General features: G+C 35.4%; 1 protein-coding gene across 1 annotated transcript; it reads right to left on the reverse strand.

Annotated features, from left to right (window-relative positions):
* Window positions 1-8,452: 8,452 nt before the first annotated feature.
* On the reverse strand, window positions 8,453-12,102 carry LOC149503535 (uncharacterized). Its single transcript, XM_089729573.1, has 2 exons — window positions 11,400-12,102; window positions 8,453-8,651 (listed from the first exon to the last, which is right to left on the reverse strand). Exons 1-2 carry the CDS (start codon window positions 11,706-11,708, stop codon window positions 8,637-8,639), a joined length of 324 nt encoding a protein of 107 aa, XP_089585699.1. The 5' UTR covers window positions 11,709-12,102; the 3' UTR covers window positions 8,453-8,636.
* Window positions 12,103-12,943: the final 841 nt, after the last annotated feature.

The raw sequence follows: 12,943 nt of genomic DNA on the forward strand, positions 1-12,943 counted from the left end.
CAAATGAGGCTCTTGTGTCCCTGGGAATAAAGTCGATCATGTTTGATTTAACGTAAGCTGACAGTTTGAATCTTAATCCCGTCGAGAAATGACGTTAAAAAGGAAACACAGCACAATATATTGCTCATTTATTATAACGAAATGAAATTGTATAAAATGTTATTAGGAACTTTGAACCTTTTATCAAATCAACAAGTTTTGTACTAGTATCTATAATGTTGTGCGTGTAAATTTGCCACTACATTATGGTAAATTTGACAGAAAATAAAAGAATATTGGTGAAATATCTGAATATAAAAGGTATCGATTCAATGAATATATTTTATATACATATATGCAAAAGCCGATGATGATGATATTCCTTATACATAGATTTCGAAGATCTTCAGATTGCCTGAGCGGGTGATACTGTGAAGTTTGTAGCGATTGGATCAAAGACAAATCGAAGATCGGCCTGCAAAGCGGACCGGTTTTGCTTAGGGTTTAACATTTAAAGAACACTTCTGTTCTTCAGTTGCGTTAGTAACAAATGAGTTGGACTATAAGTTTAAAATAAATCAGCAGTCATTCTTAACAGTCGATTCACTCTGTCAAAATCGACTGATTTCGGTATAACGCGCTTGTTTTTGCTTCAAAACCTTCATAATGTTTCAGTTTGTTGTTAGGTGTCGATGGCGTAAATTACGACATTCATCGATTGTCGTAAGCAGTAAAATACTTTTTTCAATTGAATGCTGAGGATCCTTTAATGCCTTGTATAGTAGGTTTGCCATTAGTCCAATCTTGGATATTTCTCTACTACAACCGCGACATCCACGTTGTCTTATATTATATTCTATTGACAGTTGAAGAAGATAATATCTTCCGTCCTGGTTAATTTTGCCGGTATGCGTTCTGGTCTGAAGGAGAAATCGTTTGAAATATAAAAACCTGACCACGTAACACCGAATGTACGTTGAGCTGTAGTCCTATGTACTGCAATAAAAACCACTTCTATCCTGTATAAAAATGAGAGGGAGAAACGTTTTGGACTTTTTGAGAATTTATATCATCTATGTTCTCTATTAACGCGATCTTAAAAAATAAATTTTGTACTAACTTTTTTTTGTCTTTGTAGGCAGACGAGACAGTTCACTGGATGGTGAGTTTACCGTCAGTTATAGACGTCTGTAATGCTAGGCAGAATCAAGACGCTGCCACCGCTAAAACTCGTACTCATATAGTACGTAGCATTATTATTTTTTTATTGGTTAGATTGGTGGACGAGCTCACAGCCCACCTGGTGTTAAGTGGTTACTGGAGCCCATAGACATATACAACTTTAATGCGCCACCCATCTTGAGATATGAGTTCTAAGGTCTCAGTATAGTTACATTGGCTGCCCCGTTCTTCAAACCGAAACGCATTACTGCTTGACGGCAGAAATAGCGGGGTTACCACCACCCCTACCCTACTCGTGCGGACTCAGGTCCTACCACCAGTAAAAGTACTTTTTTATTCCCAATTAGTACAGAGAGGAAAACAATTTAGCTAGCGAAATTGAAATTAAGTTTATCTTAGGTACCTGATGGATTTAAAAAAAAATCACTATAAATTTCTTAACATTGATCTCACAGTACAGACATTTCCGAGTTTTATAGTTAGGGCAGTGATTCTCAACCTTTTTTTTGTTGAGGCACATATTTAACGATTTCAGAAATAGTTTATCAAAAAATTTTAATATACAAAATAAACTAAAATATGCTAAAATTTTTTTTTTTTTTTTTGTGGATTTAAATATATATTCATGTTTAAAATATATTTTTTTTTAAAATGATATAATTTAATAACATTAACATTATTATATATTCGCAAAATTTGGCGGCACACTTTTGAAATTTGGCGGCACACAAAAGTGCCAGTGGTTGAGAATCACTGAGTTAGGGTATTAATTGTACTTCGATTCTACTAGCTAATCTATCTTATTAGCTTAGCTATCTTATTAGCGATCTTATTAAAGTGATATATTCTTTGTTCGGCTGGAATTGTCTAATTTTCTTCTAAAGAATCTGTTGGAAAACCTACAGGAATAAATTATAATATAAAATAATACATAAAGACTGCCTGCAGTGCTCCGCAATCTCCTTCAGTCTAATTGAAGAAAGAAAAAAGCCAATTATAGATCTTCCGAAATGTGTTTTTGTAACTAATTTCTGAATAAGCTAAGAGCTAATACTTGGAATTTTGCAAATAGTTTTGGACATGACAATGCAGGAAAATGCGGTGAACATAGATGAAGGATTTCAACTTGTAATATTATTTAATATTACGATTTAGGTACTTGTTGTATAAGTGTTGAAAATATTCGTTTTAAGTGCATACATAATATAGAATATAGTTACAATATAATATAAATTATATATAAAATTAATTGTCCATAGATTTCTCGTACTGAGCATGTGGTTGTATAATAGAAGTATGAATGATTTTCTTTAACAGATACTTTTAATAGTTTTCGAATTTAAATAATAATTGCGTGTAGTATGTTAGCTCGACTGACAGAGCACTGACCTGGAAAGTGTCTGGCAAAAGGAAGAGAGGCCGCCCCAGAACAACTTGGCGTCGCTCGGTGGAGCAGGAGCTAGGGGTCTTGGGCATGACGTGGGAGGAGCTAGAACAGACTGCCCAAGACCGATATAAATGGAAAATTTTGATTCGAGCCCTACACCCCAGCAGAGGGTAATAGGAAAGAATGATGATGATGATGCTAGCTCGACTCGGGATGAAGTTGACAAAGTTTTAAAATATGTAATTTAAAATGCGTCCGACTAACCACGACAAGCGATTACAATTTTAATAAATAATATTAAACTTTCGTGCAAAATCACCCACAAGCTAATAATGGGCAAGACACAGAAGACGACACAGGATGTACTTGTTTTTTTTTTTTGTAATAATAATTATAATCAAATGGTAATAATTATAATCAAAAATAAAATAACATATAAAAATAAACTAATCATTTTTGTATTATTTTTTTCTATTTAAGTTAAATACATGTTAATGGATTATTATGTTATTTTGTGAAATTGAAAATTCCACAATAAAGTTGTATTATTTATATCAAATGATTTATATTTATTATACACAGCTCAGTGGTTTTGCTGTTGCGTCTGACACTTCAGAAATGTTAACTATGATCTGTAGCATCGGTATTCCAATTCCGCAATCAAAGCTCTCGGTTAATTTACCGAAGCGCCGTTGGAACTGACAGGTAACGCAGACAAAGTAAGTAGGTCAACCATAATATAATAGTTTTAAGTGTTTTACGATTTTTTTATTAACGGATTATCTTATTTGGAATATTAAATTATCTGTTGTTTATTTATAAATCATGTATTTATAAATGTTATTTATTTACATTAATTTTTAATTAAACTTTTTTATGTGTTCGTTTGTGGAATATTTCTCAATATTTAAAAAAAATAATCCTTATCTATTCACTGGTAGCGTAAGGGACTATTCCAGCTACGCCTGGACGGGTAGTTGAGCTCACGGGCTCAACCTGAGAATTTGCTAACACTAGCCCTAGCAAGAGCAGTATCTCGCAGAATTTACCACCGGATCGTAATCGCGACCCACTGAGAAGATACAGCGAGAAACTCAGTGTATCTATGGGTTTTTTTTTTATTGCTTAGATGGGTGGACGAGCTCACAGCCCACCTGGTGTTAAGTGGTCACTGGAGCCCATAGACATCCACAACGTAAATGCGCCACCCACCTTGAAATATAAGTTCTAAGGTCTCAAGTATAGTTACTACGGCTGCCCCACCTTTCAAACCGAAACGCATTACTGCTTCACGACAGAAATAGGCATTTCTGAGCCGTGTGTATTTTAAAGATGGGCCCATGAGCTGCATCTATGGGTTTGTTCGCTCGTCAAACTCTTCGTCGTAATCGACAAGTTCGATAAGGACGGTGACCAGTGCTTGAGGGTCCCACAAGCACCGAGAGTGAATCCGGGGGATCCGATAAGACATGTTTCGGACGACGCGAGGCGGCTCTCCTTTGCCCCGTCACGATCGAGTAAGTTTTTTCAATAACAATACCACGCACCACTGGAATATGTAATAGTGTAACTAAAAAATGACTGCTGTGTCTTTGATAATTTACTCGTTTTCTCAAATTATAAAGAAATATTGAAAAAAATATATACTCGTCAACTATTTTAGGGGGTATTAGAGTTTGAGTATCACTAATACAAACATCAGAAAATTTGATTTAATTAAAACCAATTAAACCCGCATTGCTGCTTTGATTTGTCTTTGATCCAATCGCTACTGAACTGCACCGAATCACTGGCGATTCAGAAGAATTTCTCATAACTACATTGATATCGGTCCGTTCGCTCGGTATTTATACAGATCGTACATACAAACACTTATATAGATATCGAGGCTGTTTGGTTTAAGCAAACATTTTTAAAGTTTACAGGAGAACTGTTTAAAGTTCAAAATTTGGAATAAAATAATTGTGAAAAAATACTTCTTCAGTCATTTGAATGGTGTAAACATAATTGAAGTTCGATTAAAAAAAATTTAATTGTGAAAATAATATATATTAACTAGCCGTACTCGCCCGCTTCGCTGGGCATTTAAAATGAACACTATTTTTATTGTCATTATTATTAGGGAGTCTAACACTCATATAAATATTGGCTTATCCATGAAGTACATGTATTTTCTACATGGATACCAAGTTTCAAGTCAATCGGATGCACGGTTCAGTAGTTATAACGGAACATCCGTAAAAAACACTGTAGGTTTATATATTAGTATAGATATTTATAAGTATATTATAGGTAGATTACCGTTGGTATTAAAAACAAAAGATGCTTTGTTTGAGAAAAGATATTTATTTCCCTTTTTTTGTGTTTCGATCGGACGTGCTCAACGAGCTTCTGATCGACTTAAGATTTATCAGCAATTTACAAGTACTAATAAGATGCTATGTTTCGTGCTCAGTTTGTTAACCTTCTTATGTATTATCACTTGGTGATAGGTCAAGGTAAGTAGAACTATGATCACAATAATATAATGCAATATAATATAATAATAACATTTCACATAAATTCACATAAATAAAGTAAGCTTGAAGTCGTCGTGGCCTACAGGATAAGAAGTCTGGTGCATCCGTGTTGAGCGATGCACCAGTGTTCAAATCCCAGGCGGGTACCAATTTTTTTAATAAAATATGTACTCTACAAATGCTCACGATTGACTTCCACGGTGAAGGAATAGCATCGTGTTATAAAAATCAAACCCGCAAAATTATAATTTGCGTAATTACTGGTGGTAGGACATCTTGTGAGTCCGCGCTTGTAGTTACCACCACCCCACCTATTTCTGCCGTGAAGCAGTAATGCGTTTCGGTTTGAAGGGTGGGGCAGCCGTTGTAACTATACTTAGACCTTAGAACTTATATCCCAAGGTAGGTGGCGCATTTACGTCGTAGATGTTTATGGGCTCCAGTAACGACTTAATACCAGGTGGGCTGTGAGCTCGTCCACCCATCTAAGCAATAAAAAAAAACTGATGCCTCTAAAGAAATAAAACCTCTATTAGTCTACTTTAAGCTCCGTTATTAAGTATTTTCGTCTTCACGAATATATTTAAAACATGTCATTGAATAAGTTTCGGTGTGTATTTAACGAGCAAAATTCACTATTATTAACTAGAAGAGAATTATTAACTAGAACAATTTATTAACTAGAAGAGACGTATGAAATTAATTATTGATGAAGTATGTTTCTGGTACTATCATTTTCTCTCATCTGGATCTTACCGAATATGTATTTTAAAGACATTGTTTGGTGATAAAATTGTTTTACTTAAATTAAGCATACCTTTAATATAAAATATCTGATTGATGTAAAGGCGGTGTTTGTAACACTTTAACCGACTGCAAAGAGGATGTTCTAAATTCTAACCATAGACTTAGCTGTGCACCTGGTGTCTCTGACGTCCATAAACGACGGTAACCACTCATCATCAGTTGGGCCGTATGCTCGTCTGCCTATAAATTCAATGAAAAAACGTGTTTCTTCGCTTATGGACTAACCATTTTATTTTGATATTCTAAAAGATTACGACGTACCATTGAGGTATAATTTATTAAATTTTTAAGAAAGATTTAAAAGATGTGAGCTCGTCTACCCGCGACGTCTACGTCATGGTAATTAAATTAATAATAATAATAACGATTTATTGAAATATAAATTCATAAAAACTACAAAAAATAATTAGTCGAACATATTATATCATATATATTATACACATATTATAATCAAACACTGTATAAAATTATTTACACCAGTTATGATTTAAATAAAAACCAAATTTTCATTGAAATAGCGGTTACAGGACAAATAGCTTTTGTTTCAAAAAACAGAAAACTTTGAGGCGAATGGGATGGGATTCATTACACGAGGAAAATTTAGACGAGGAAAGATTGTTTCTTTGGAATTTATTACATTACTCAAATTATAGTACGAATAGTATTTTGTAATAGCGGATGTGAGGTTCACTGGTGGTAGAACCTCTTGGGAGTCCGCACGGGTAGGTACCACCACCCCGCCTTTTTCCGCCGTGAAGCAGTAATGCGTTTCGGTTCGAAGGGTGGGGTAGCCGTTGTAACTATACTGAGATCTTAGAACTTATATCTCGAGGTGGGTGGCGCATTTACGTTGTAGATGTCTATGGGCTCCAGTAACCACTTAACACCAGGTGGCCTGTGAGCTCGTCCATCCATCCAAGCAATAAAAAATAATAAAAAAACAAGGTATTTACTTATGCAATGTATTTGTTTCATTGATAAGTACCTAAATGTACATAACTAATTATTTAAATTATTGTAATTGCACGGACGTTCTTTGAAATTTATCTTAGCACCAGAACACCAAGAGAAAACAAACAGCCTATTGTTATAATAGACCAAATTAAAATTTATAAAATCAAGTTATACGTTAGGAAATAATAAATAAAAGCACCATAAACATTTAATGCAAGCACCGTGTTCAATATATTCAGTATGATCTCATACTTACCTAAGCATTTAATATTGTTCACATGATTTTCTCCTCGGAACACACACAGTTCAACATTGACCTGAGGTATAATATTACGCTCACTGTTTTTCTAGGAAGGGTCATTATTTTGAAAAGATTTCAAAATTCTCTTAAGACCGTTATGTTACCGTTACGGATTGTGTTTTGGCATTCTACAATGAATATGTTTTTATCAATATATATTTAATTATCTTTAGCATGAGTATAAGTTAACATATTAAAAGGTTAAGTTCTATTAATAATTTTAGCTAAAAAACGCGAGACTTTCAACAATAAGACGCACTTCCTTACAGTCCGTACTGAATTACCGAAAAAAAAGTCTCTGAAGAAACTAATTTGCTGCAAAATGGACATTTTGGTAAAGTAAAGAGAGAAATGAAACCCCGACAACACAATTCTTACATATCGATTTATTAAAACATAACTTATGAGAAGGGTATATTCACTGGATTCAATTAATACAATTTGTCGAGAGCATACTATTTTATTTTTACCTATCCGACATAAAAAGTAACGCTGCTATATTATTTGCATTATAACACAGAAACCACCTTTTTTAGTCTATTAAGATTTTCTCAGCAATATCGCTCTTTCTTACTTAAGTATGGTCATAAATTATTCAGGCGTTAAATTAATGCTGTAACATGATTTGCTAGTTTACATGCACATGCATGATATTGGTAGCCTTTGCACTTATAAAAGCATTGCGGTCACGTCACATGTTCCGTGTAGGGTTACCATGGACGAATTTAATACGAAGATGTGAATACGATATGATATCTCACTAAAAAAATACTGTAAATAGTTTCATATTTTTCTTCAACGAAAAAGTATTTTTTAAATTTGAAAATAGACATTTTACACCTAACATTTTAACAGGGGCGTCATTATATTTAGCAATATGTAAAGTTTAGCAGTTTTGCAATAATACGTAATATTTGGAAATTCATAGAAACAAAAAAATTAAAAATGAACTTGTACCGAAATTTTATCTAGTGTAACATCAAGTTCATGGTCAATTTTTCTAAGAAAAGCTCGGGAAAGGCGATATCGTGGGAAACTGCATAAATTTTAGAAGCAATATGTTAGAGCAGAGCCAATAATGTTAATAATGAAATACCGCGCTTTCAACTTTACAATAGTGAAGGAATTTTAAACAGTTTCTAGGAGAATAAAATAAAACATAAAAATTCAATATTTATACACTTTACTTTATGACTTTACGACGAGTATTTAATAAAAAATATATATTATTGCTAAAACGGATATCGATTTTTTTTTGTTTTTATTAGAACTATAGGTACTTAAATGATGTTGCAAATGATGTGACAATAAAAACCAGCAGCGTAACGACAAGTTCTTTTATTTGTGCGAGAATGCAGAAAGCAGGTAGAAATGGCTGGCATGGCTTGTTTTATTAACACTATCCCCCCTTCGTTGGTTTTGGCTGGCGGCGGTGGCGGAAGGGGGCGTGTTAACATGGCTTGGCGGCTTGGCTGGCGGCGGGGCATGACAGCTGACGTCACGTCCGTTACATTCGGCCATCCTGCAACAATTGCTCCCGCAATGGGGAACACACAAAAACATTTAGTTCTCAAATAAATCAATAAGGTCTTCAGTTTCGAGCTGCTCATCGGAACTACTAGCGCTATCGGACACATGGGCTATACTTTTATAGGGCCTTAATGAATCTGTTGATACCAGGCCAGTGAAGTTTTTATAACTTCATAAAACCTACTACTTTAGTTACTACATACGAACCTGAGTACAAATCGTCTAATTTGGTATTAATCCTAGCGGCGCTGCTAACCAGTTGGAGCCTGTCTCTACGATACAAAATCCCCTTTTCTTATAAACATGAGCTTTTTTTTCTATATTAATGTTGTGTGTCATTATTGTACTCGCTTGTTTTATCCTAGCTGTAGCTATCTTACGCCGTGCGTCAACAGTTTCTGGTTTGCGACCAGGAATCGAAACATGACATATTGACCTACCAGAGCGCGCAAAGATTAAACCACAAGGCTTGTAACCGCTGCTACTTTTAATTGTGTTGTTTGTGCCTCAAATGACGGAGTTCACTAAATTATTTGAAGCTTCACTAGGATCAGTTGCCCGCAACACATAAAATTGTATGTTTAGTTTGTTCAACCTGGCCAATTAGCGCGCGGACAAGCAATACCGTTTAACGTATGCCTAAACTGTTTATCTTCTGATATATTTTTTAAAGTACCTACTCGTAAAAGCTTTCCCATAGTCTGTCACCACGTGATTCGGGTATCTGGACAAACCCTATTAATATATTTTTCAATGCACGAATGGTCCCGATTGAATTTACAGTACGCGTTAGTTCAGCTATCACAAATTTAGACAACGCATCTTTCATTACGATCATGTACTGGTTGGTGGCCTTTAGATGTCCTACAGAAGGGCATCATGTTATCTATTTGTACCATGCGCATAGTATCAGATGGTTTAGAGATCGGATATAGACAGTCTTATTTTTTTTAACTTCGTCCGCGTGGAATTTAGTTCACAAATAATGCTTTATTTTAGAACAAATTTGGTTAGCATAAAAAAACGTTAAAGTGAGCCAACCTTAACATATAGACATATGCTATCGCGGACATTTTTTTTAGATCTTTTAAAGGGGAACAATTCTGTTACATTATTATTTTAGCGAAACTTTAATCGTTTCTGCAGCGCACGCAGCGGAACCTCTCAAAAGGGAAAATAACCCGATTTTAAAACATTATTTACTGGTACTTCGCTTGTATTGGTCTTAGCGTGACACAGTGTTGGTCTTAGCGTTATATAACCTATAACCTTTCTCAATAAATGGGTTATTTAACACAGAATTTTTCAAATCGGACCAGCAGTTCTTGAGATTAGCGCGTTCAAACAAACAAACTCTTCAGCTTTATAATGTTAGTATAGATTGCTTTATAATCGAACTAAGCTTTTTTAAACCACAGTACAATCAGGTTCTACTATATCATGTTTACCTACTTCATAAACACAGAACCTACGAAGCGATTGTACGACCGCCAGGTTTTGAGCTCTTAACTATGATACACACTCTCTTCCTTCCTAGTAACCCGGCTAAAGTACATAACAGGCCGCAGTGAGTTGTCAGTTTGTTTTAGTAATAGTATACCAGAAACTCCTAAGTTACATGCATCGGTTCGAATTTTTGTAAGAAGCATAGGATTATACAGAGCTAGCATAGGTTTGGAACATAAATTTATGTTCATGGCCCCACACCCATGATTTATCTTTTTTTTTCTTAACTCAGTTAATGGACGCACAATCACGGCAAAACTGGGAATAAACTTTCTAAAGTAACATAACCAATAAACTGTCGCACACTGAGCATTATTTGGCACAGGAAACTGCGAAACGGCCGTCAATTTTTGTTGCACCCGGCTGTATACCGTCTGAAGATATTTCATGACCTAAATAAGTGACTTGTTTTTCCAAGAATGAGCATTTACTCATATTTAATTTTAAGTCTCCACCATAAAATTTCCCAAGTAATTTCTCAATAATTATTGAACCTGATTTTATACCAACTGAGGGTAGAGGTAAATCGTTTCAAATTGCTAGTATCTCGATTTGACCTACATTTATTTTTACCCATTTCTTTTCTACCCACAGACTCAATTATTTTATTTATTAAACGCATTTAACTACCCCACCTAGTGGAATAAGGTGGAGAAAAAGAAGAAACGCATAAATACAGATGGCGCATTTGCTAAAACAAAAGGAATTCTAGTGTACTCGAAATAATGACCTTACAGCGTAATGAAAGTAGTTGTGTGTCTGGCACAATGCTTAATTTATGGTAGCCCTGGGCTAAATCTAAACTCGTGAAGTACTGTTCGGTGGATACTTTTATATTTTACCATAGCGCTTAACGCACGATATTCAACGCATAGCCTACTGTCGCCGTTCTGTTTCTTAATAAGACCACTGGTGAAGCATGACTAGCTTCAGATTATTTTATAATGCCGGCATCTAAAAGTTAATTAGCTTTAGATTTAACTATCGTTTGTTCATTATGAGAAAGTAAAGGTGGCGATACACGGGCTGATCACTAGTAAGCTTAATTTTCATTTGGACTAAATTGGCAATACCTAAATCATGTGTATTCGTAGCAAAGCAATGCTTATACTGTATTTTTTAAATCTGAATGACCCTTATTATTTACTGGCTCCTTTTCATTTTTTTTATTTCTACCCTCAAATCTCGAAATACTTGTAATGGCATGGCTAGGGCAAGTACAAATGCAACACACCTGGCTGTTTGGCTGTGGCTCCTCGCAGCTGTTGGCCCTCGGCAGGACCTCGCCCGGCGGCCACATGATGTTCTCCGAGCCCACGTTGATGTAGCTGTCTTCGCCGCGCAGCAGCGTCGCAGGCAGGGAGAAGGAAGCTCGTAACCGTGAATGTAACCGTGAATCTCGTAGTGCCGCAGTGGAGTAACCACGTTGCTGCTCTTCTAGTTTCCCTCCACGTGAACCAGAATGATGGAAGGACAGGGTGGCAGGCGCTCTTGGTCCGACGACGTCGAAGTCCCTTTGATTTGATTGTTCCAGGTTCTTCATCCTGTAGCTCAAGTATCGCCTTGTGGACCTCCTTCTGAAGCAATTTTTCAACACCTTCCTCGCCAGTGGAATAGGAGCGTTATCTTCTTCAAACTTGTCAGAAGACCGAGAGATCTGAGCGTGTATATGACGTTATTTTATTTCTTTATGCCACTTCTGATTGTTGCAAATGATGTGACAATAAAAACCAGCAGCGTAACGACAAGTTCTTTTATTTGTGCGAGAATGCAGAAAGCAGGTAGAAATGGCTGGCATGGCTTGTTTTATTAACACTATCCCCCCTTCGTTGGTTTTGGCTGGCGGCGGTGGCGGAAGGGGGCGTGTTAACATGGCTTGGCGGCTTGGCTGGCGGCGGGGCATGACAGCTGACGTCACGTCCGTTACAATGAACAACTTTGAGAGATCACCTTTATTGAAATTTTTCGACGAATTAACCCTCATATTATGCTAAATTATTACCAGAAAATATACCATAACATATAGTACAACGATATGTATGTCACTTCCAAACTAGAGACAATTTAAAAAAAATTTTTGAAAACATAGACCAATCACAGGAACTGATTTAAATATTTTTTTAGATATTCACTGTACTTAAATTTTTAATAGTCAATTGAAAATGTTTATGATTGTTAGGTGGTGCTATCGTCACTACACAAAGAAAGCTGAGCCGATGCCTCAAAAATATTAACCTGTGACATAGTAATCCTTTCATCCTTTTATCGACATCACTCGTTCATTTAACAAAATAATTTGTAGTTTTCCTACGAATTGAGTAAAATATCTCTGAAAACATGTTCGAATTGTTATACACCGCATCGATAAATAAGTTTTAAAAGTGTTCAAGTTACGATGATTTGAGTTTAAATTACAAAAGTGATTAGAAAAATTTGATCATTAATGATCTGTTTTCTGTAATGGACTAGCCTATTCCTCGAAAAGGAATTTTTATAGTATACTTCTATTTACTGTGTATTTTACCACCATCTCTTATATATTTTTTTCTTAATCTAAGCCTATACAATTTCTTTTAAAATATTTTAACGGTACAAGAGTGAGCACCGAATTTGATGATATTGACCAGCACTATTTACAAATATGTACTATTCGTTTTTGAAGTGAAACTTCTTTAGGCGCGTTGAGAGTGGACTTTAACTCGCAACAGATTCATTACAGCTAGAGAGAAAAGATACAATTTAGGAAATGAAAGAGTGAGAAAATAACGCGAACCACTC

The sequence above is a fragment of the Bombyx mandarina genome, chromosome 01 (assembly GCF_030267445.1).
Source record: "Bombyx mandarina strain Sakado chromosome 01, ASM3026744v2".
NCBI lineage: Eukaryota > Metazoa > Arthropoda > Insecta > Lepidoptera > Bombycidae > Bombyx > Bombyx mandarina.